At 38.8% G+C, this 26,577-nt stretch overlaps 2 protein-coding genes across 2 annotated transcripts in view; one reads left to right on the forward strand and one right to left on the reverse strand.

Moving 5' to 3' along the window:
* med1 (mediator complex subunit 1) overlaps nt 1-15,053 on the forward strand; it is a 34,308-nt gene extending 19,255 nt beyond the window's left edge. The window contains 2 exon segments of the mRNA XM_051123646.1: nt 11,264-14,763; nt 14,766-15,053. Coding sequence (XP_050979603.1) covers nt 11,264-14,763; nt 14,766-15,019 — 3,754 coding nt within the window. The 3' untranslated portion in view covers nt 15,020-15,053.
* A 2,687-nt stretch (nt 15,054-17,740) lies between these two features.
* Nucleotides 17,741-26,577, reverse strand: part of LOC127173724 (double C2-like domain-containing protein alpha) — a 46,284-nt gene continuing 37,447 nt past the window's right edge. Inside the window, 4 exon segments of the mRNA XM_051123647.1 lie at nt 17,741-18,442; nt 25,954-26,050; nt 26,476-26,508; nt 26,510-26,558. Coding sequence (XP_050979604.1) covers nt 18,303-18,442; nt 25,954-26,050; nt 26,476-26,508; nt 26,510-26,558 — 319 coding nt within the window. The 3' untranslated portion in view covers nt 17,741-18,302.

Consider the following 26,577-nt stretch of genomic DNA (forward strand, 5'->3'; position numbering starts at 1 on the left):
ATAATAATAAGAAGAAGTGTTAAGCAACAATAAGCATAATTTTTGTTGCTTAACAAAAGGAGACGAGAGTGATACTGTGTCCCAGGATCAAAATATCATGCAACGTGAATGTGATACTCTGGCTAGGCACTTTGCTTCTGTGTGGAACTATGCGAGCCACATTTCCCTGTCTGAGGAAGAAGTTACCTGCAAGTTGTTAAATTGTAGTGTACCTCCTCTGAGTATTGGACAAGTTAAGACTAGACTTCGTAAAGTGAATGCATCCAAGGCTGCTGGTTCCGACTGCGTTCCACCTTGGGTGCTAAAGACTTTTTATGAAGAGTTGGCACCTGTGTTATGTGATATTTTCAATACATGTATCCAGCATAACATTTTTCCAAAACAATGGAAGGAAGCGATAGTCAAAGCTGTTCCTAAAAAAGCAAAGCCTAGTTTTCCAGCAGACTACCGTCAGATCTCATTACACAGCTGTGTTGGGAAAGTGTATGAAGGAATCCTCAGAGATGCCATTCTGGAGGATATAGCTACAAAGATTGAACCATCACAACACGGCTTTATGAGGAACAGATCAACTGATACTGCCTTGATTCAAATTCTGCAGCACTGGCACGAAGCACTCAACAGCTCCCCCAAAATGGACATACATGCTGTTTTTGTTGACTTTACTCGAGCTTTTGACACAATTAAACATTGTCAACTGCTACTATCTTTAGCTGATCTGCATGTAAGACGACCCCTTTGGCTCATTGTAAAGAGTTATCTGAATAACCGAGAGCAGAGGGTGATGGGGGCTCTTGTGTGTCAAGCTCCTTTCCGGTTCCAGCTGGTGTTCCCCAAGGGGGACTTTTATCCCCTCTGCTATTTGTTGTATGTATAAATAGTCTGGATTCGTAATTGCCACCTTCGGTAATACCTGTGAAATACGCGGATGATCTAACAATCACAGAGCTCCTAATGGGATCTTCACCTGGACTCACTCAGAAGGCCTTAGATTCTGTAGTGGAATGGGGACAAGAATTTACATTAGTGGTGAATGGAGCTAAGACTGTGGATATGGTAATTAGTGCCAGGAGAGAGGACAACATTCCGTCCCCTCCCTCTCCTACTATCTCAGGACATGCAATTAGTGGAGTTTCCACCTTTAAATTGCTTGGAGTCCAAATATCCTCTGACTTGTCATGGGATGCCCACGTTAAGTACGTGATTTCGAAGGTGCGTCCCAGAATATATTACCTTTGCGCTGCAAAAAGAGCGGGTCTCCCTTGTGATGTCTTATTGCAAGTATACTTGACTTTTATACGGCCAATTCTTGAGTATGCCAGCCCAGTATGGGGTGGTCTATCTAAAGGTCTCTCTGAGGAGTTAGAGAGGATCCAAAAGCGATGCTGTCGGATAATAGGCCTCCCCACATCAACTCTTCCAGCACTGAGTGAGAGGCGTGAGGAAGCCACCATACGCACTTTTACTAAAATACTCAAGGACAGTTCATCACCACTGCATTGCTTCCTACCTATGGCTTCAACACATACTTATTCCCTCCGGCGGCGCAAGATATTTGTACCTAGGAGTAACACTAAACGTCATGAACTTTATTTTATTCCCCGTGCTCTAAAATTAGTGTGTAGATAACTTACAGGTCTTTGATTAGGTTACCTTTTGTGTGATTCTGCGTTATTTATATAGATGTATATGCCGTTTTATCCGTTTGTATTTTAGCTATTTTTTTTTGGAGTATGTGTATGTTTGACACATTTCAGGGTTTTGTGTACGCAATATCGTGTCATGTCAAACTTTGAATAAAACAAACAAACAATTTCTGAAAGATCATGTGACACTGAAAGCTGTAGTAATATACTATAGCTTAGCATGAGAAGAAAACACATTTTAAAATATATTCAAATAGAATTTTTTTTTTTTTTTTTCAAATGGTAGATTTACTGTTTTTACTGTAGGCTGTTTTTTTTTTAAACAAACAAATGCATTCTTTTTTATGAACCCATTAACAAATCATACTGACCTTTTTTAATTGTAGTGTATATTATAGGCTATATTTTATTTATAATATATAGGCCCGTTTTGAAAGCATGTATCTTAACCCCCAAAACAGTCATTGAATGGCACATGACATTCATCACATTTTTGATTTATCATATGAAGTATCATTATCATTAGAAGCAAAAAAAGGAGCAAAAACATGGATATAAATTAGGCTGTATTTGTGAGCTTTTAATAAACTCTTTAGAAATTCGGTATTCAAACCAACCGCAGCCAATCAGCAAACAAAAAGTATTAATATTAATTTTTCTAAACAAGAAAAAACATCTCTTGCTTCATCGTGTCTAAATGCTTGCTATTGTTTTGACGCAGCAGCTGTGCTACAGAAAGTCAAGCAAACACTAAAGTACTGAAGTCATTGTTGGGAAATGATACACTGTCAGGTCTAGCAGCGGGAGTATTGGTGTAAACTAGCAGCGAACACCACTACTACACAGGCCGCGAACAGTGCGACACGTTGTGTTAAAGCACATAAGCATAATCTTAAACGAGCATAATCTGTCGTTCAATAACAACTGAGCGCCAGCGCTACAGTAAACGGATGCCGCGTTCTGTTTCTGCCTGCGGGATTCCACGTGCCTGTGCTACCGACAAGTTGATATAGAAAGTGTGTTTTGATGTATCCAGTGTAGAGACCGCGTTAGGATGTGGCAGACCATTTTCTTGCAAGTTTCAGCTCATACATCTTTGGTGTAAACTCGTCTTGACCAAACGCCCCCCAGGAACAGCTCAACGCCCCCCTTTCAAAAATATTGCTTCCAGCGCCCCCCGATGCTGTCCGAACGCCCCTTTTCGGCTGTTGGCGCTGACACTACAGCTTTCTGATTAAGCTCTAATTGGTTTTCTTTTGTATTATGTTTTAAATTCTAACTCGAAATATTGGAAAGGAAATATAAGGAAATATTGTATCGAACTCAAAATATTGCATTTCCTTTTTTTATTTTTTTCTATATTGCACAGCCCTAGTGTCCAGTTCCAAAAGTTTTGCTAGTTTCTCATCAACTTTGCCTGCTAGGATAACACTGATGGAAAAAAAGATCTTCTGAAGATCAAGCAGGCAAACTGGATCGATTGGTGGTGTTATGTAAGGTTGGTCGGCACCAGTCAGCCGGAGTGGGTGAACTTTCTCAGTAGGTGGAAAAGTGGTTATACTTGTTCACAAATGCCTTCATAGGGTATTGACTGTTGTGCCAGTATTAGAGGCTCAGCAGTAAAGACTTGATTTGTTGGGCTGCATGTGCCACTGCATGTGTACTGAATGAAACTTTTCAAACTGAATGGACCTTGCAGTTTTGTTATTTAAATGCATTGTTCTTAGGTAGAGATCGACCGATATATCAATTTACCAATATTTTTCTAGATATTTAAGCATTTTACCATAATCGGTTATCGGTTTTGTAATATCGGGTTCACCGATAAACGCCACGATCTTGTGGGTGTTTTGAGAATTGGGTGCATGCAGCATGCCTGAGGGGAGACTCAACAATGGCGTGCAAAGGTAAAGCATAGCCTACTTTCTTGCTTTGCTGTAATTAGTCAACTTTATTTAATATAACAGCCATTAATGCTCATATTAGATGTGATACATAAATGCCTCATATGTAACTAGTTTATGCAGCTTGGCTCTAAGAAATGGAGACAAACTTACAGTCATGTAAAATAATTCAAGTCCTCTGTCAATAAACATAACTTTGCCTGAATTAAATAATATAAAGCCATGAATGAGCACATGTTGGAAATGAAAGCGCTGAATTTAATTCTCTCTATTTTGTCTATATGCTCATCATTAGCCTCATGAAGTCGGAGTCACATAGGCTTAAACCCTCATAAGAAATAGCTCAAACTAACAGTCACGTAATAATCCTTGCCTTAAATAAAGTCTATCGGTATAGGCCTAAAAGAGTTAAAGTATAAAGCAATGTTAGTTTTAATGTTAAACTTGGATAAATGCGCTATTAGGCACATACCCAATTTGTGCGGAGAGTGCAAGCTAAAGCTGCTTACAGGACACGGAGGCGCCAGCGCGATCACTAATCACGTTTCTTTCAGTGGAAACAATTTAATTATTCCGTCATTTTTGCTCATAAAGGTAGAGTAATACGTCATTCGGAACTGTAAAGGGTCTACTTTTATTTGTGTGCGCTCACAATATCAACAAAACGGTGCCTTTATAAAATAATCATCAGCGCTTTCTGTTGTCTCAACAGGAGCTAATCTCCTTACTATTTTCCTCTCGACGCATTCATAATTACTTTTGCCGGTGCTAGAACGCAGATCTCTTCCTGTTCATTGAAGGCGCGCTCGCTGCTGATGCAGACACTAAATGCCTTCCGAGCCGGTCTCAAAAAAGCAAAAGTGAAGTCTCTCGTTGTTTCCACCAGCGGGGAATTTTTCATCACCATAAATTGCGGATGTCAAAAATATAAAAATAAGGAGAAGCCTAAAACAAACCCGAAGCCCGGCCCGCGTCTGAGCTATGACGTGACAGTTGTCCCGAAGCCCGGCCTTATAGGGACGTAAAAATGTTGGGCTGAAATGCAAGGCTCTACGTTCACTCACCGGCTTGATGCGCTGACCACTGCATGTAAGTTTTAACAAGATTCACTTGTTTAAAACACTCTCAATTATATCAACATTTACTATAGAACCATTATTTTTCTAATACGCCTCTAAATATATACAATATGGAAATTATTTATTATCTTTGCCAGCGATCACAGTTTGAGTATACTTTTATGCAAATGCATAGATAAACCGCGCTGTCAGCAGGCATTTTTAGAATAGAATTTCAGAATCTCCATTTGAAAAATTCTACATTCTACATTTATTCTGCTTATTAGTGTTGCAGCTGATGCGTAAATAAAATGTTTTTATTGTTGTAAAAGATAAAATTTAACATGAAAGACTGCTAATTTTCAACACTTTTTAAGATGACTTGAAGGAGGAAAAACCAAAGTGAAGTATGGACTTAATTCACTCAGTCACTGATTTACTTTATAACAGTAAATAAATATCGGTTCTGCATATCGGTTATCGGGAGAACATAATTATGCAAATAATCGGTAACGGTATCGGTAATAAAAAATCAATATCGGTCGATCACTGTTCTTAGGGATAATTCCTCCTCTACTTTCAGATTAAGGATCTGAGCTGCAGCAAATAAAAAACTTGCATGGATCACATAAGTATCCAAGGTGGTGTTCTTAAATATCAACATAACTCTTAAGACAGACACAGATAGGCCCTGTCCCAAATCTGTCTTGGTATAATGTTATGAAACTTGGAAGTGGTGAAGTATCTTTGACGGTCTTTTTATTGAGGTCATGGGATATTAGCATATGTTTACAATTGTTGCAGGATTTCTTCAGATTACACTGTGCAGCTTAAGCCGGGCTCACACTACAGGATTTTTAAAATCCTAACCGATTATGAAATCTGGTTGCAGCGCACACATAAGGAGAATCTTTGCAGATTATCTTCCCTGAAATCTTACACATGCACACACTACAAGATTTGAAAATTGTGGTGCATCACACACTACAAGATATTATTAAGATTATCATGATGGAGGGAGTGCCTCACGTGATCTTACACAACAGATAGTCATTTCAATAACTAATGTTTATTTTTGCGGTTGTGGTATGTTTCCAACATATTGTACAGACAGTGTTACTACAAAAACAAAAGAAGCAGTTTCCTCCATCTCCACTTTCCAATGGACCGTACAGCAGCTGTTTTGTGGCCGTGCATTGGCTGTTGTGAAATACTGATGTAATCATAGCCATGATCATCCCGATTTAAAATCCTGAATATCAAACATGTTTGATAAGATCGGGGTGGCCCCGATTTGTGTGAGAGCAGATAGGGAGGTGCAAGAACGTCTCACATTACCAAATAATCCGTGCCGAACATCAGGACCAATCAAGGTGCTCGACGATTTTTGCTCCAATTCTCGGGAGGGGAAAACCGGTGCAAAATCGTGCTAAAAATCCTGTAGTGTGAGCCCGGCTTAAGTGTGACCATCCACATTTCCATCTGCATTTGTTCATCTGACACTAAGGAAATTGAAAGGACAATAGGCTTTGCTTTTCATGTGGTTCTCTGTTGAAGTGGTAGTTTTAACAAGGTGTGCTTGATGAGGGACTGCCCACTCTACGCAGGATGGTAGCTGGCCTTGATCTTAAAGGGGTCACGTGAGTAAATTTAGCAGTTGTGAACTTCTGTGCGTTTGTTATGTAGAATGAATCCAAGCAGCATAAATGTCAAGACTGCTTACATTTTACTGTATGGTGTACAATATTCTAGATTTTTACAAATTTAACAGGTGTGCAGTATTATTTATATAATTGAATCATATATTAGCAAAATCAGCTTTATCTTTGCAGCGGTCATTGATTTAAAAAAAACAAAAAACAAAAAAACCCCACTAGTTTATTAAATATCTCCTGGCTGTTTGCCGGTGCTTTGCGGCAAGCTTTATGTGTGCGTTTGAGTGTGGAATAGGCTATGTATTATGTATCAGCATCCTTAAGTGGAGATGCTTTGGATCTTAGAAAGGCTATTGAGATAATTATATGAAAAGCCCAACCTCACAATTTGTTCGGATTGGTAACATGTTTATTAAGGTAGGAAGCTAACACTTTCGAAACCACATTTTTGAGACTGTGTTTGGTACGCTGCTGTTTTAAGGGTCATTCCAGCTGGAATCATCAAATTTTGGAAAAGTTCCCCACCTGACCCCCTCAGATTTGTGTGAAAAAAATCTATGTGATGGGTAATATTGGTAATATAAGCATATTGTTATTGATAAAATATTTTAAAAATTAGGATGGGGTTTTGCCTCATTTTTCTGTAATGATTTTTTTAAAACTCAGAGTTTCGTCACTGATCCTATTGTTCACTTTTGCTATTCAGCTTGGTATGGGCATTTCAACAGAATTTATTAATATTCCACTTATACAAAAAATACAAAATACAAAAAACGTACTTCCAGACATGAGTCACTTTAATAATGTATACCACCATACCACACAAATAAGTGTGTGACATAACAGTTACTGTAAGTTGTTCATGAAAGTGTCTGAATCCACAGTTTCATATTCTTTTATGACATAGCATCGTCCAGTGGAAGTAACTGGCACATCAATTTTCATTATGATGTGCTGGAGAGGCACCCAACAGACATCTTCCCTTTTTGGCCAAAAGTAGCCTCTAGCTGGGCCATGGGGATGCAAAAAAAGCACTTGAATGTCTTGCTCTGTGTCAGAGACGTCTCTGATGATACCAACCCACCATTGTCGGTCATACACACAAGTAACATATTGTCCTGGGGCCATATCTGTGATGTGAAGGCCTTGTTCAACTGGGTCAACCTCAAAGTTGACATGGAATCCTGGTGTTCCTGATACTCAACTGACCTCAAAATTGATCATTGTTGACTTATTGACTGATTTATTGATTGATGCTAGATCTCATACCACCTGAATATTATTATTTCTAATCAATACTGCCCTCCTTTCTCAATGAAAATGGATGTATTATTCACTGGATTGGGTGGAACATCAAGATTAGGTACTTATGTTGCATTCCATTGAATGTCGGTAGTCGGTGAATCCGAGTTAGTTCTCCCGATGTCCGTCGTAAATGCGTTCTATTGTAACAGCTGGCAAAAATATGGATGCCTATGGATAATTCCAACCGACTCGGTCTGCACTGAACCGGCCCGAGTGTGTGTTTCGGAACCCCAACTTAAGTGGCCGTTCCATTGCACTTTCCCGAGGTGGAGGTCGGATTTCCCCGAGTCCCAAGCACAGTGGAATGCTGCATTATAGCATTAATTTAGGCATATGAGTTCAAAATAGCTGCTACTACAGTAGTTGTCAATGTCACACAACAATGATTTTTTAAAAAATTATTACAGAAAAATGAGGCAAAACCCCATCCCAGTTTTTTCATATTTTATCAATAAGAACATGCTCTTTCAAAAAAAAAAAGTTTCATGTTCACACCTGGTGTCATTCATGGGAAATATTGCTCTGAACATCAACAACATCACAATGATGTAAATCATTTTTTTTTCCATTTTTGGACCTTAATATCTCAACATCCATAAGACTCTATTGTCTGATGTCAAAGGATGTGAAAGACATGGTACATATCAGACCATTTACCAAGTTTGATGCTTATACATTGAAGATTGAGGTTTCTATGGACATCTGAAAACCCTTAAAGTAATAGTTTCAAAGAAAAGTAGAGGGCCAGCATTCAGGCATAAATTCAGTAACAATGCTGTGAGTTGTAATTCATGCAGCTCTGGACTAGGACTCTTAGCCCAGAAAATTTCATGGACCTGGCACAAATAGTTCTGGAGATATTTCAGTCTGAACATGGTCACTCAGACAGTGATGCCAAAACGGGGTAAAAAACAAACTTTTTTACAGATTTTTTGTGAAAAAAGTACGCACAGTAGAGATCTGAAATTTTGTATATGATCTATTGGGCATATTGCCCATCACATAGATTTTTTTCAGACAAATCTGAGGGGATCAGGTGGGGACCATTTGATGATTCCAGCTGGAATGACCCTTAAGAAGAAAATGCTCAGCAAAAGTTTTGACTAATGTGTTGTATTTAAGCATATTAAAAACACCAGATAGACGTGAACAATGTTAAAAACTTTCTTCTTTCTTTTTCTTTTTTTTTCACCTTAAGGGGTCTTTAAGGGTGTTTGGTGTGTTTAAATTACACAAGGTATGATACATGAGCTGTCATAAGCTCCTCCATTAACAGTGAACTGTAAGTTGCTTTGGGGTCATTCCATGTCAACTTAACCATAAGTCCCAAGCTAAATGTTTAGATTATTTATTTATTATTTATTTATTTATATAGGTGAACAAAATACATAAATGAAGGCAAAATATTAAATGACATGGGTGAATATTAACGGAGTAATCAACTATTTTGTAGAGGAGGGAAATGGTATAAAGGTGCTTGCAATGTGTAATTACTTGGGTTTGTCCAGCAGAGCGTGCTCCATTGTTTACTACTGGCCACCCAGGTCAGTGTGGTGGCACCAGCCAACCCTTTCACTTACCTACACTGCACACGTCTGCAGCGTTAGAACTCTGACGCAGTAATCGGAGCTGATGGCGGCCACTCTAGTCAATGCTTGTGTTTACACCAGCCAATTGTCATTTTGAATTTGTCATTTTGACAGCCCTCTACAAAATAGTGGATTACTCTGTCCACAGTGGATTACATATTCATCTATGATACTTAATATTTATTTATTTATTTATTTATTTATTTATTTATTTATTTATTTATTTATTTATTTATTTTTATTTTATTTATTTATTTTTTTTCTCACTGCATATGTTTATTTGTTTCACTATATATCACAGGTAAACCAGAAATTTTCTGTCATTGACAATTTTTTTTTATCAGTGACAGAAAAATCTGAAGGCTGTCCGTCACTTTGACGGTTTACACTGAGGGTGATCTATTGTAATTTGTAGCTGTAATTCCCACTCCTGTCCAGTTGGTGGCGAGTGCGCTCCAGTGTGGCAACACAGCATTGGATGCAGAACGAAAACTAAACCGTCACGAATTTGTTTTGCTATGTGTTTAATTTTGCACAGGCGAGTACCCAGTTTAAGCTATAGTGATCTATCACGCCACATTAAAGAGCGCCAAAATGGTATTTATTGGTTAAATTTTCTAATGAAATGGAAAGATTTTAAAATCTGAGACTTTTTCATATCAAAAGTAACAAAGCACAAAGATTGCAATATTGAATGGGAGGCACACTACTGTTCATTCATCAACTGAAAACAGCATAGACCAAAAGATTGACTGATATTTAACTATTTATATTGTTTCATAAAAATGAGAATCTATTAACAGGGCTCTAGACTAAATTTTTGCACTGGTTTTTTCTTGGGTGCACCAGCACAAAAGTTAGGTGCACCCAAATTTTCGACCGCATCGCATTTGATCACCATTTACAGTTATTCTAATTCTTATTTTTGCATGATGATATGATGTATGGATGGTTCATTTTTAACAGTAGATTCAGCTGATCTACACACTTACATAAGCTTATAATCACTCGTGCTTTTAAGCCAAATCCACGCTAAAAAGAATAACATTAACTGACCTGACTCTCCGCAATCTCTGATGAAATTGGTTGGGTGTTTGAACGCCTACTGGATCTTAGGACAAAAGTTCACAGGGGTTCACCCAGTTTAAGAAATTTACATTTTTAATGTATTGTTTTCGTTATAATGTGCTGATTCAAATTAGTAATCAATAATAATTCTTATTTTAATACTCTCGCGTATGAACAGGCAGCAAATCTGTGCTGGCGCGGACGGAGCGGGCGCATCAGGCGCAGTCATCAGACATATTTCAAAGGAAGCCAGCGCCACAGCCCTTACCGTCTTTACTGATTTGAGCGAATATTTGCATTTATTCACATACGATTTGATTAGAAATGGTGGCCTGTCATGATTTTGGCTAATGCAAGACACTACTGAATGATGTGCATCAGAGGGATTTAGAAGTGGGTACACGCAAAGCCGACTGATAAAGAAATGGGTATACGCAGGTTCTGCACTACACCGCTGCCTATTACCCTACTCAATAGCATTAACAGAAGCGTAACTCCCTTCAAGCTTTATCTGGAATGTCACCTTTTCTGTCACAACTTTTCGAGCAGGTGAACAGACACACACACACACAAATGAAATTGTTTGCCTGCTGAAAAAAGTATTTAAAACGGGATCACATTTTAGAAAATGTAGTTAATATTTACATCATTGTTGATTTATCTCATCCACCATGATATGGGCCTAATGTGTGTCGGTTGAACCACAATCGTGGAGACTCCTCTTCAAAATAAATGTATAAGCCTATATCGTCCTGTAGGTTCATAATTAAATAATATATTCAATTGTGATCTCAAAGGGATAGTTCCCAAAAAATGAAAAATCTGTCGTCATTTACACTCCCCTGTAGTTTGTTTCTTTTGTTGAAAACAAAGCAAGATATTTTTAAGAATGTTGGTAATCAAACAGTTGGTGGTAGCTATTGACTTCAATTGTACAGAAAATTTATATATATATATATATATATATATATATATATGAAATGTCCCTTTAAAAATGTTTAATACTAATGAGTCAGAAATCTTTTTTCTCCTGCTTAGATGCATGTCCATACCTGTGACTATGCGTGCCATCCGACGCAAGGCGGAGACCATTCAGGCAGATACTCCTGCATTGTCCCTTATAGCTGAAACTGTGGCAACTATTTTGAAGAAGAACTTGCCCCCAGCTGGCAGCCCAGGTTACATTGGAATGGGTACAGGACCAGATGGGAGCAACCCAATGAGTCTTCCTAGTTTAAATAGTGGAACCAGCTCTGCAGGAAGCAACAGTATTGTGGGTGTAGGAGGAAGCGGATCTTTCCAAGGCCCAGTCACCTCACTTTTCAACATGGGTCGTACTGGTCAGGGAGGATCATGTGTGGACACCATGGGACAGGGTGGAGGCCAGCAGCAAGCAATGCAACAGCAACACCAACAGTCTCAGAGCCATGGTTCAGATGACTTTAGTAAAGTCACTCAGAATCCAATCCTAACTAGCCTTCTGCAAATAACAGGCAGTGTTGGGTCCAGTCCTACTCCCCAGCCACCTCAGCCTCACCAAACCCCCCCACCAACCACCTCACCGGCAAGCAACACCAAAAACCACCCTATGCTAATGAACCTTCTGAAGGATAATCCCTCACAAGATTTTGCTGCATTGTATGGCAGTAGCCCTCTAGAAAGACAGAACTCATCTGGGTCTCCGCGGACGGATAGCCAAGGGCAGTCTTGCCCTAGCACTAAGGGCAAGAAAAAGCGTCCAAAAGGCTCTGATAAAGGAGTAATGGGAGCCGGTGGTGGAATGAGCATGAAACAACAATCTCAGCAGCAAGTGGGAGGCATGACCCAACAGCATCATCACACACACCATTCTGAAGATGATTTCCACAGAGAGCTTTTCTCTATGGACGTTGATGCCTCTCAGAACCCCATTTTTGATGTTGGTCTTCCAGGTGATGGACTTGACACCCCTCACAGTATCACTCCAGCACCAAGTCAGTGTGGAACGCCTCCTTCAGGTCCTGGAATGCCATACCACTCTCAGTGTCATGTCCAACCCCAGACACAGGTCCAGCCTCAGACGCAAGGATCCATTCCCCGTATGGTCCGCCTTCCCAGCTCTGACAGTATTGGGCCTGATATCAATGACATTTTGTCTGATATTCCTGATCAGGCCAACAAAGGAAGCAGCAGCAGTCATGGCCAGCACCTCATGGCTGGTGAAGAAGGAGGTTCCTTGGGAACTCCACTCCGGGATTCTTCCAGCTCTGGCCAGGGTAGTGCAGTTTTTGAGGCAGACCTGTTTAATGCAAACAGCAATGAAAATCCCTTTACTGATGCAGCAGACCTGATTGCGGAAGCTGCTACCGTAGCAACACCCAATAGTGATTCTTCCTCAACTAATTTCTTCCCAGACACAGACTTCAACCCAGAGCTTTTACCTGGACAGGGAAGTTTTTCACAGACCTACTTTGAAGACAGCTCTCCCAGCCCTGACCCAGATCTTGACCTGGTTAAAACTTTCAGTGGGGGAAGTCAGCAGAACACTCCTACAGGCACACCTCAGAATCCTGCCTCACATGGCCAAAATACTCCAGAGGCTTCATTAAAAGACCCTTTTGAAATGGGAATTTTTGGTGGAAATGGTAGTGGAGGAAAACCAATATTGGGTCCAGCATCAGATATGGCGGACTCACACCTTTCTCATACTGGTGGGAGCCAAAGTCCACTCATGATGGGCATTGTGGTAGCAGGTAATGATTTTAAAAGTGGTGAGGCAAAGGTTAAACCACAGCAGATGAGGGCAAAGGATGATAATGGGGGAGGAAATTCAGGAATAGGAATGGGGAGCGTATGCTCTTCTGAAATTAAGCAGGTAAAGCGTAGTCGCACTCCTTCAAGTGAGGGCAAATCAAAAGACAAACCACCAAAACGCAAGAAGCTGGATCCAGATGGCAAGTCACCTTCACACAGCTCAGGGGGTCGACCATATACTCCTCCTTGTGGGAGTGCCACTTCTGGAGGGTTAGTAAGTTCAGGTGGTTCTAAGTCCCCTGGGAGCTCAGGCAGGTCTCAGACTCCACCGGGAGGTGCTACTCCACCAATTCCCAAAATCACTATACAGATACCCAGGACTTTAACTGGAGGAAAAACATCATCTCATGGAGGCTACACATCAAGTAGCTCAGCAAGCGGAGGTGCTGGTAGTGCAAGTGCAACAAGTAGTAGCAAAAGTCATCATTCCCACTCCTCTTCTTCAGGGAAGATAAAAAGTAGTAAACTTGAAGGCTCTATTGGGCAAGGCAATATCCCCAAATCATCAAGCATTGCAGGTATTGGAAGTGGTATGCCTTCTCAATCCAAAGGATCTTCCATGGGGATGGGTGTAGGCAAGCCATCCTCTTCTCCCATAACAAAGCATGGTTTGTCAGGCTCAGGCAGTGGTGGCAGTGGTGGAACAGGAAGTGGAAATAAAATTAAGCCCCAAGGTGGTAAACCGCCTGGCTCGCTCATGAACCCCAACATTAAGCCCAACATATCACCCTCACACTCCCGTTCTGGAAGTTCTGACAAGCTGTCCTCTCCAATGAAACTTCAACAAGGCCAGGTTCCTGGAACCCCACCCTCCTCTAAGGCTAAATCCCCTATTGGCTCAGGCAGTGGAGGGTCAGGAGGGTCCAAGTCTTCTTCAGGTGGGGGAATGGGAACCCAAAAACAGTTAGGCAGTAGTTCATCCACAAGCACTTCTTCATCCTCTACTTCCTCTGCAAGCTCCTCTTCATCATCTGGCTCCATACCCTTTTCTTCAAATGGTCAGTCACAGTATGGGGGCAGTGGTGGTGGTTGCAGTGGTGGAAGTGGAAACAACCCTAATGCAAAAGGCAAGTCTCCAAGCCGAAACAAAAAGCCATCTCTTACCGCAGTCATAGACAAACTGAAGAGTGTGGGTAGTGGGGGAATTGGTGGAGAGGAGGGCGAAGGTTGTGGTGGCAGTACAGGTGGGGTAGCACCACAAAATACTGGTCCTACATCCTCCAAGCATGGTATGTCCTCAATGGGAGGCGAGTTTATGAGCAAGCGAGACAAGATAGACAAAGATAGCAAGTCCAAAGTGTCTGGATCAGGGGGCAATTCTGGTGACAAGAAGTCTGATTCCAAAAGTAGTGCCGTGACAGGCACTGGTGTGGCAAAGATTATCATCAGCAAACCAGAAGGGGGCTCTCCAAGCATAAAATCTAAAGTAACTCTTCAGAAACCTGGAGAAAGTTCTGGAGATGGTGCCATGCGTTCCCAGCACTCAGGTCACAAAGCATCACCCCTTTTCAGTGGGTCTACACCAAAACATGACCGCAGCTCTCCAAGCCACAGCCGTTCCCCTGGTTACACCCCTATAAATCCAGACAGTGAGAGTGAGTCTGGTAGCAGTTCAATTGCTGAAAAATCTCATCAGAACAGTCCTAGCTCTGATGATGACCAGACTATGAGACCACACCAATCCATGCAAGACTACATGAGTTCCATATCTATTGGCCAAAGTGAAAAACACAAGAAACACAAAAAGAGAAGAAGAAGCAGAAAGAGCGGGAAAGAGACCGAGATCGAGAAAAAGAAAAGAAGAAGTCAACCATGTCTTGTGGGCCCTCCTCTCATCCTGTAAAGACAGATGGTTGGTCCAGATCCCCAATATCCTCAGAAACTTCAATGTCATTGCTTAGCTCTGAGCGCTCCTCACGACCAAGTCCTGTGTATTTGCATACAGAAGATGATGACCTCATGGACTCTGCCTTGACAGGCAATCTAGAACCTTTCAAATAATAATTAAAAAAAAAAAAAAAAAAAACAGTTTTTAGAGGCAAAGGAATGCAGCTGACATTTTTTTCTTAAAACAACGGACTTTTTTAAAATTCTTTTTTTTTTAACAATTAAAAAAAATGTCAAGTATTTTATGATAATTGTATTATGTATAAATCACTATTTTTAATGTGGGATGAATTTCTGCAAATCATTTATTGCAAAGAAGGAGTTTTCTGGTATTTTTAGGCAAATATCTTAAGGTTAAAAAAAAGAATAATTTATCCATTTAAAATCATTTGGCAGTATACAGAATATTGGTGTAAGACTTTAAATGGATATTTAGTAGCTATGTGTGTGTTTGTTTGTTTTTTCCTAACTGTATGTTTTATTTTGCATTTTTCCAAATGAAATAGTATATATGCTGTGAAATCAAAGTAGTCTTGTCTTTTATTGAGTTATTTTGCTTGCTTAACTGGATACATTGTTTAAAACAATATATTGAAAGCCTCATGTGGAGCCAATACTTGTTTCTAGGCAACCATAAACAAATTTTGTCATGTAAAGATTCATCTATTTTACTCACCTTGTGATAGAGAGGCCCATGTACATTGGTTTTTGCTGTTATTTTATTAATTGATTTTACGTTTAAGGACTCATGCTTGGCTGTCTGAAGAATTACAGATTACAGACCTTGCTAAAGAAAACTGGCCACTGAAGTATATTGATTTTATTTTCCTGCAATATTAATAAGTGGGGTTGCTGAGTATTAGCCCAGTCCTGTAAGGTTAATTGCAGTCAATTTTTTTTTTTTTCTTTGATATAAACTTTTTTTGACTGAAATTTTAAAATAAACCTTGTTGAAAAAGGCATTTAAAGTAGTTTACTTATCTTTAAATAAAACTTTTAAGAAGTCATTCATCTATTCATTCCATTATCAAAACTACTTTATATTTATTAGGGTTGCATGGAGCTGGAGTCTAACAAAGTGTCTTGTGCCACAGATACGGAAACACCCTGGATCACAGTTCAGGCAGAGTGAGACAAGACAAGCGTTTGACATTAAAAAGTATATAAATTGTATTATTTTTATGAAAATAAACGATCATTTCGCTAGATAAGACCCTTCTTCCTCAGCTGGGATCGTTTGAAGCTGCGTTTAAACTGCATTTTGGAAGTTCAAAATCGGGGCACCATATCAGTCCATTATATGGAGAAAAATCCTGAAATCTTTTCCTCAAAAAACATAATTTCTTTATGGCTGAAGAAAGAAAGACATGAACATCTTGGATGACAAGGGGTAAGTATATTATCTGTCAATGTTTGTTCTGGAAGTGGACTTCTCCTTTAATTTCTGTGCAGTTGGAGCAGTTCATTTCAAATTTTGTTGGTGATTTGAAATCTAAAATATGTAATTGTGAGTTCAGCAGGCAGTTTGCACGTGCAGGCTGTAAGAAAACAAAAAAGAAAAATATGCCCTCCTTAGTTACTGTTGCTATGTCTTACAAACAATGATGGTCTCACACTACACATCATGTTCTCACGCAGTGAAAAATACATTGCGGAACAAAGAGGAAGACAGACAGACAAGACAGCAGGTTACTTCTGGTATGAAAACATTTTTTTTTACACATGATTCCCAATTATTTATTTTCATGATTTCTGGTATTTGTACAGGTTTTAATTTTAATTTATTTTTTTCAGTGTTTTAATTGGCAATTCATTTAATACTATTTTTGAAGCAGGTGATGTGTTATGTGACAGCATTAATTAAAGTTTCCTAAGGGTCAAGATCAAGTTATCTGCATCTCCTGCACTCCATCAAGGCACTCCTATAATAGCTGTCACCACTAAAATTAATGCATGACTCACATTAACTGTATAGCATGTGTGAAAGACTCCAATTCAATTATAAAGTAATTATTTTATGATGAATAAATCTTTCAGTGAGTAATACTGGCTGTGTCTATAGTATTATAGACTACACAACATTATTACATTAATTTTTCAATAATTATTATTTAAAATTATCGTCCCTGGATCAGTAGGGTACACTCATAATAAAGTAGCAGTGGCTGGGACAGATTTCCAGTTAAAAAGATGCAATCTAATCATGTTTACATGAAATAAACTTGCTCTCGACCAGTATGTCTACAATATAAAAATAAGGAAAAGCCTAAAACAGACCTGATGCCCATCCCGCGTCTGAACTATGACATGAAAATTGGCCTGAAGCCTGGCCCTAGGGCGCATATAAAAGAACCCATCTGACCGGGCTGAAATGTAGGGCTCTGTTTGCAACTGTATTACCGGTGTGTTAATTAGCTGTCTTTATGCGTTTGATGACACTCCCCTTTTTATGCAAACCCAAGATAATGCAATGCAAGCCACAGAGAGTGACAGTGATTCCTCTGAATGCAGTGTGAGTTTCTCACAAAGTGAACCCACTGTCCATAGTTATGGACTTGAGGACATAAAATTGTTCCTCAGATCAACAAAAAACAAAAGAGTACAAGAATATGCCCATAAAACTGAAACAAACATACCCACCCCCCTCCTTTTTTCATTTAAAGCATACAAAAACAAGGTCATATTTTAAGAAGGACAACAGACACGGCTTGTTTATTGTATTGTAACAGGGTTAACATATGATTTTATTGTTCTGTTAATCAAAAAATGCCTTAATATTTATAAATGTCTATATAGACTTTTTTAGACCCTTTAAGAATAAAATAAATTCAGGTAATAAAATATTAAAATAAAACGCCACATAAACACCGAATAGTAGACAGTGAACATTAACAACAAAGCAGCAGAGAGCAGAGTGTTATCACACACACACACACACACTGAATATTATACAGGTAATAGGGAGACAGGCAGATTAACATAACATTTGTTACACAAATACACAAACTAATAACACAATAAAATATCCCAATATTTACTCAGTTTAACATACACAATAATATTCAGTATAGTACAATGCTATCAGAAAACAATGCAATAGTATGTATTTTTAGAAACAGTAAAACAACTTTTTCAAACAAACTCTTTAACATTTGGTAGAATGTAAAATATGTAGGAGGCATTGTTAAAAAACTGCACTACCTTATTGCAGCAATAAGGCCTGACTAATATGCAGCTGTCACATGACATTCCTACTATACAGCAGATTATGCATAAAGCATAAGTCTGCAGTTCAGGTGCATGACATATGCCTAACAACATTTCTGACAGGCATTAACTGACCAAATACAGTTATGAAAATGCAAACAAGTGCAGGAGACATAATACGTCAGAGTTCTCACTGCTGCTCAGTTGTGGATCCTGGCAGTTCATTGGTCAGTGTGTGCCAGCGCTCAACCTTCTGACCTTTATTTTTCAGACAGTCTATCCAGTGCTGAAGGCCATCACCTTGAGAGTGACATCCTAGAGACACACCCCCTGCCAGATTTAAACAGATCCAAGCCAGTTAGCATTCATTTTAAAGACCCTGTAAAATGGTTTGATCAAGTATTTCAAAATATAATTATTTTCAGTTGCAATAATATTAATATTCAATATCACAAATGTATTTATTTAGTTAGTTAGTATTTTTAATCAAATAAATGCAGCCTTGATAGGCATAAGAAACCACTTTAAAAAACATTAAAGATCTTACTGATCCCAAACGTTTGAATGGCACCAGTCAAAACTTTGGACTCACCTTCTTATTTAATGTTTTTTCTTTATTTTTTAATTGTTTTCAACATTGTATATTAATACTAAGGACACTGAAATTATGATAGAACAAATATGGAATTATGTAGTCAAACTGTGTTAAATAACCCAGAATATGTTTTATATTTTCAATTCTTCAAAGCAGCCACCTTTTTCTTTGACAGCTTTGCACACTTGCCATTTTCTGAGTCAGCCTCATGAGGCAGTCACCAAGAATGGTTTTCCAACAATCTTGAAGGAGTAATTGTTGTCTACTTTTCCTTCACTCTCTGGTCCAACTCATCCCAAACCATCTCAGCTGGATTTAGATCGGGTGATTGGGGAGGCCAGGACGTCTAATGCAGCACTCCACTCTCCTTACTAGACAAATAGCTCTTACATAACCTAGATATTTAGTGTCATTGATCTGTAGAAAAACAAATGATGGCCCCACTAAATGCAAACCAGACAGAATTGTATGTTGCTACAAAATGCTGTTGTAGCCATGCTAGTTAAATGTGCCCTCAGTTTTGACCAAGTCGCCAACAGTGTCACCAGCACCCTCACACCATCACACCTTTTCCTCCATGCTTTTTAGTGGAAAACACACATACAGGAACCGTCCATTTACTCTCTCTATATCTGTCAAAGACACAGCGGTAAAGAACCAAAAATCTTAAATTTGCACTCAGTTGACCAAATGACAGTTTTACATTAATCTAATGTCCATTCCTTGTGTTTCTTGGCCCAAGCAAGTCTCTTCTGCTTGTTGTTCTTCCAAAGTAAAGGTTTCTATGCTGCTAGAGTCTTCTCTGTACAGTGGATGTTGAAATATGTCTGCCTTGAAAACTGAGAAGCATTTGTGTGGGCTGTAATCTGAAGTGCTGCCAGTAAGCTCTAAGGCTGGTAATTTTAAGAAACTTGCAGTAGAGGTAGCTCTTGGTATTCTTTTCCTGGGACCATCCTCATGAGAGCCAGTTTCACATAGCATTTGATGGTTTTGGTGACTGCACTTGGGGATACATTTAAAGTTCAAAAGTGACTGACCTTCATTTCTTAAACTAATGATGGACTTTGTTTCTTGCCACATTATGAATTTGTACAGTAGTTGTAGTAGCACTAATAGGGATACTGACTCTGTACCTTCCAATTTTACAAGACAAATGATGGTCTAAATTAAATTAAAAAGGCAAGAAATGTGACAAATTAACTTTTGACAAGGCACACCTGTGAACTGAAAACTATTCCAGGTGACTTGTAAAATTGTTGAGAATTGATGAGAGAATGCCATGAATGTGCCAAGCTGTCATCAAAGATAAATGTAGCTACTTTAGACAATTTAAAATAGAAAACATATTCTGGGTTGTTTAACACTTTCTCCATACATGTTATTTTATAGTTTGGATGTCTTCAGTAGTAATGTACAACGTTAAAAAATAATAAAACAATAAAAAATAAAGTTTTCTATATTTTATATATTTTTTCAACTTTATTATTTCGCATCATACAGTGTGTAAATGCATTCGTTCTGCACTGTCCAATGTCACACGCAGCTTTAGCACATAGATTATAAGAGTTGGTCAGCTAAATAAAACAGGTGGTGCGCCAAAGAAGTAGACTAAATGGGTAACATGGGTGCATTCATATTTCTGAAATACACACCAATAACCAAGCGAACAATTTTTAGTTTCCAGAATTACTTTTTCTAAGTTTATTTTTGGTAATCCAGGAATTTTATCTACACTAGATGTGACAGTTGTCACGTCGCACCACATCGTGCTGCAGGTTATGTGACATACACGGGTATGTTTAAGGGTAAGTAAGCAGATAACCTCAACTTTCGGTTCCAAAAATGGAGGTAACTTTTAGGGTAAGTAGCCATAGCCACAGTGGGCGTGACAGATTGCGCACAATATTAAATATTATTACAATAACGATAATAATATATATAGTTGTATGATATGTAAATTATAAAGCTTTAAAGAAGATGTTCAATTTCAGAACAAAAATTTGCCGATAATTTACTCACCCCTATGTCATCCAAGATGTTCATGTCTGTCTTTCTTCAGCCGATAAGAAATTATGTTTCTTGAGGAAAACATTTCAGGAATTATCTCCAAATAGTGGACTTCAATGGCACCCCCAAGTTTGAACTTCCAAAATGCAGTTTCAATGCAGCTTTAAAGGGCTCTAAACGATTCCAGCCGAGGAAGAAGGGTCTTATCTAGCAAAATGATCAGTCATTTTCAAAACAAATTGACAATTTATATACTTTTTAACCTCAAACGCTTGTCTTGTCTATTCTCTGTGGTGCGCATAATTAGAAACATAATTTCATATCGACTGATGATAGAAAGACGATGAAGAAAGACATGAACATTTTGGATGAAAACGCTAATGTCAAGGTAATGTTTGTTATATATGTTTATTATATTTTATTATCATCTCACACATTATGGATCAGCATTTTTTTAGAATGTATTTTTATAATAAAAATACATATCTGATATGACTTATTATATAATTAGCATCAAACATACAATATCATTCTTATTCTCAAGGATTAAAGATTAAACAAAAAAAAAAAAAAGACTGCACAACCACCAATTAGGTGGTGATATGTACAAGGATGTAAATGACCTTTTCAACAGAAGAAGAAAGAAGCAGCATTACGCGCTTTATCTTAGCATCTGCTTCCCTAGTAACACGTTGATTTATCGCTCTGTTGAGAATGTCTTGCGTGTTAACTAGGAACATACTCTTAGTTGAATTAACTTACTCCCAGACACATTTTTGGAACCAGCATACCTCGAGTAAGCAAGGATTGTAATGAAAGAAATGTAATCCAAATAATAGGCAGAGAAGTCATATACAAGAGGGTATGAACAACAACAGGGACATTCTGTAACTAGCATTAAATTGGCAATACTTCACAATGAAGACAAGAACTGAGGCATGAAGAAAAGTGAACTAGAATTTAGGAGACGGTTCCCTCTGGTAGCTGGATGAATGAATAATCTGAGTAGTTGTTACAGAATCCCTCCCCTAGGAACACCTGCCGGTGTTCAACGTGGCCATCCCTTTGGTCTTGGTGCAGGGCGATTTGGGTGTGCTTGGTGGAATTCCTGAATTAATGAAGGGTCCAAAATATCTTGGCCAGCCACCATAGTCTTTCCTCAGGACAGTAACCCTCCCAATCAACCAGGTATTGCATCCGGCCCCCTTGTATCCTGGATTCCAAAATTTCTCTCACCAAATAGGCTGGAGCTCCATTGATCCCAATGGTGGTGGAGGTTCAGTTTCCATAGTTGTGGGGCCAGAAACAGGATGAGCCGGTTTTAACATGGAAGCATGAAAGGAAGGAGAGGTGCGGTAGTTAGCAGGAAGCTTTAATCTGTAGGTCACTGGGTTAATTTGTCGATTAATACGGAATGCACCTACAAACCTTGGGCTGATCTTCCTGCTAGGTAGCTGCAACCATACATCTTGAACCAAACCATTTGGCCTAGTTGGTAGTTGGGGTGGGGATGCCTCCTGCGTTTAGCTTGGATCTTCTGGGTCCTGATAGCCTGACATGAGCACTGTCCCATAACCGCACTTTCCTTCTGATCCAGTCATTCACCGCTGGCACTTCAAATGGTTCACCAGACCCACGGAACATGCAAGGCTGGTATCCTAGAACGCACTGTAAGGGGGTTAGGCCAGTGGAGGACTGAGAGAGGGAATTTGGTGCATACTCTGCAAATTACTCCATCTCTGTTGCTCGGTGCAATAGTAAGAGCTAAAGTATTATCCCAATTCTTGGTTCAACTTTCAACCTGTCCCTTTGCCTACAGTTGCTAACCAGATGTTAAACTAATTTTGATGTCAAGTTGCTTGCAGAATGCTTGCCAAATCTGAGAAGTGAACTGTGGACCGTGATCTAAGACAATATCTTCTGGAATACCATAGACTCTGAAGACATGATGAAATAGGGCATGAACAGTTTCCAAAGCTGTGGGCAGACCTTTGAAAGGGATCAAGCGAGATTCTATCAATGATTACCATAACTGTAGTATAGACATTGGAGTTAGGGAGATCTGTGACAAAGTCTACCACCAAGTAAGACCATGGCCACTGAGGAATAGGTGATGGCTCGAGGAGGCCAGCTGGGAGCTCTTGTGGGGTCTTGGACTGTGCACACACACTACAAGCTTTAACATAATCAGTTACGTCATTAAAGGTGGGGTAAACAATTTCTGGTAGCCAAGTTGATATTTGAAGTCACCAAAATAAACACGCCCCTACCCCAAAAGGGTCTCACCCCTATTTTGATAGCTCCACCCTACACATGCGTACACAACTCAGGCATTGATTATGGCGGAATCTGCTCTGCCAGCTACCGATTGCAGATGAGCAAACAAGCGAACATGATACACGAGCATATTCAAGCAAAAGCCAGCATATATTAGTTCTGTGAAACAAAGCAAAACCAATGTTACTTACCTATCGAGAACAAACAAAGCAACCATGGTGTCCAATCTCAGGCTTTCTCGCCCCTTTAGTTCTCTTCAGTGCTGGAAAGCTGATCCGACGATTACACCGGTCCTGCTTCTTGCCTTATTGCAGTGGTTCTCAATCCCAGTCCTTGCGAACGTATATGTTCCATTTAAAGCATGCAAGACATGAATTTAAATTGTATTTATTTACAGATGCATTTATTTCACACTTCTCTAGTAAGTTTGTCTGTGTGTGAAGACTCTGCAGGCATTGGTGCAGCGCAAATTCATAAATGAATGTTCCGAAGTGAAGTAAACTTCAACGGATTTCCCCTGCTCAGGGAGTAGGGAGCAATGAACAATGTGTAGGGACCATGTTAATCGGAACACAGATCATGCACGGAGCTCACTTCTAATGAGCTGGTGATCTTAATCAGGGGTGTTAACTAAGAGAGACATGCAAAATCTGCAGAGCAGATATGGGTGATATGCCTTGACAAGTAGGAGGGCTGCCGTGGTAATGAGGAAGCCTAGGGCATGGGCCCAGATGGAGCTGCCATGGGTGAAGATCTTGGTGGTAGAAGCAAATATTCAAATGAGAGCTTTGAAGGCCAAAGTGCAGAAGGGTTCCATGTGAACAGCAGCTGAACATGGATCAGTTGGTCCTAATGGATAAGCAAAGTACTCTGTAACAGACTCAGATGAGGCAGTGTTGACGAATCCATTTGCAGAGTTTAATAATACAAACACAACAGAAACAAGCCAAAATGTAAGGCAGAAAACTTGATCAAACTCCAGGCACAAGGTCAACCCTTTGAAGGAATCCGGTCAGCAAAGAGGGCAAAAACATAATCCAAAGAACAGACAGAATTGTTGTACACAGGAGGCTATAAACAAACAATGGGAATGCTCAGTAATTGGCAGCAAATTGGCAATACTTCATAATGAACAACGCAAACAACTTTGGCTCATATGGTGGCTAGACAGGAACTGAGGCATGAAGAAGAGTGGACTAGAATTCAGGAGATGGCTCCCTCTGGTGGCTGGATGAATTAATGATCTGAGCAGTTGTTACAATAGTTCTGAATGTTCTAAATAAGTTATGTTTAGGTTACTTAAAATAACTCCAACATTCTGAGAATATCATTTTATGGTTGCAAAATAGTAACTTAAAAATAGGGAATGTTCTGTGTAAGTTATTTTTAGGTTATTTAAAAATAACTACCCTGCAACATTCTGAGACTGTAATTTTACGGTTGGAAAATAATAACCTACAAACAGCCATTCTGTTATTTTTGTACCATTTTTATGGTTGCAATATAACATAAAAATAGCCATTAAGGAATATTCTGTATAAGTTCCTAGAATTATATTCTGTGTTTGTTGTTACCCCACTTCTCTGGCACACGTAGTTAGCAATAATGAATGTATGTCTACACAGTAATAATCCTTTCTAGGGCTCTTGTACAGTTTGTGTCAAGCCATTTGTTAGTCTGGTTGTTTGATGAGAAAAGGACAAGATGAAGTGACAATAAACAGGGTTTGGAGTGACTTAAATATGAATAATGACAGATGACAATGTTTCATTTTTAGGTAAATGGAAAGAAAGAAAGAAAAGGAAGAAAGAAAGAAAGAAAGACAAAGAAAGTGAAAGAAAGTGATCATATCACTGTGAAAGAAAGTGATCATATGACTCGTTTGTTAAAATGATTCACATTTTGCAGATTCTGCTGGGATGTAAACTTTTGACCACAACCATAAACTGAACATGCATGATAATGTTACATACAAACTGACTTTCCTAAATTGATTTGTGAGGCCCGTTTGTGAAATTATGCATCAGGCGCCTGGTCTCACAGTTACCGTGGTCACTGGTTGAGTCATAACTAGTTATGTTCTAAATATAATAATAATAATAAACAATAATAATAAAGTTAAAGGGAATGTTCATCCAAAAATAGAATTATACCATAATTTATTCACTGTTGTTTTACAAATGTGTATTTATTTATTTATTTATTTATTTATTTTTTCTTCTGTGGAAGAGAGAGCAAAAAAAAAAAAGGTAAATATTATTAACAAAAATCTTTTGTGTTCTGCAGAAGAAAGAAGTTATTTTTGGATGAACCATCTCTCTAACTAAAGCTTTGTTAACCTAAAAATTACAATATTAGTGTTACGGTCACCAACTGGAGTGCCTATGAACTTCACTAGAGGGCACTCCAGTACGGACTCTGAATTTGCTTTGTGTTCACTCAACCTACCCTTGTCTGTGTGTCATGTTCTAATTGGTTCCTCTGTTCCATGTGTCCGTTTCCCATTGGTTGGTTTTGTCATGTGTCCCCTTGTGTTTAGTATATAAGTCACCTCCTCACTCCTCTGTTTTGCTGATTGTTGTTTAGCCTTTAGCGTTTCCATTGTTCCTTGTTCTTGTTTAGTTTCTAGCCTTGCCTTCGTGTTTTTTGTTCCCAGACTGTTTCCGAGTTTTTGAACCTTGTTGCCCGCCTTGACCATTTTGCTTGTTTATCGGATTACTCTCTGGATTGCCTTGTTTGCTCCTGTTTGCCGCCTCTGACCCTGCCTGTCCTGACTACGTCTTTCAATAAAGCTCGCATTTGGATCCACACCTCAGTTGTCCAGATCCACTCGGTTACAATTAGTTTGTGATTGGCAAACAATAAATGCAGACCCTGCAACACTACTGTTGAAGACTGCTGAAACCTTAGAAAGCAGTAATTTGTATTACAACTTAGTAAACAGTAATAAATGATCGCTCACCAATGAAGTCATTAGACCTTCCCAAATCATAATCCCAGACTGTAACTTCTAATGTCTTGGAAGACATCTCACTGAATGTGATCTCATAAAAAAACTCCTGAAACACAGTGGGGTTAAAGAGAGAGAAAACTGTGAGAAAACTGCACACAAAACAATTGAGTGCGACATCTTATCTTAACATAAAAGTTTATTATCTCATGTCATCTGACTTATTCATTTTACAATCCAATTTACAAACGTAAAATATAGTCTTGAGTTTTGCTTTCTATAGTTTTGAATTTTGCCTATAATGGAAATTCTGTCATTATATATATTTTTAAATAAAATATGTTTATAACTCATGTCTATTTATATGTCCCTTTTATATAATACAAATTGCTTCAAAACAGCTTTAAAAGTTTGAAATTCAGTTTCAGGAATCACATATATCATAAATGATATAGCCACACAATCTGTGAAAAGAATAAAAAAGTTTCAAAACATTCTTGTTCTTCACTGGTAAAGTTTAAATAATTAATGTACCTCATTAAACTCAGGGTTCAGTGTTTTTTTTAATGACTGCAGTCTTGTGCTTTGATTTCTTCTTTAGGTCAGGTTTGAGGTATCTGATAGAAAGATAAAAAG

This window comes from Labeo rohita, chromosome 12 (genome assembly GCF_022985175.1).
Source record: "Labeo rohita strain BAU-BD-2019 chromosome 12, IGBB_LRoh.1.0, whole genome shotgun sequence".
In the NCBI taxonomy this organism is placed as follows: Eukaryota; Metazoa; Chordata; class Actinopteri; order Cypriniformes; family Cyprinidae; genus Labeo; species Labeo rohita.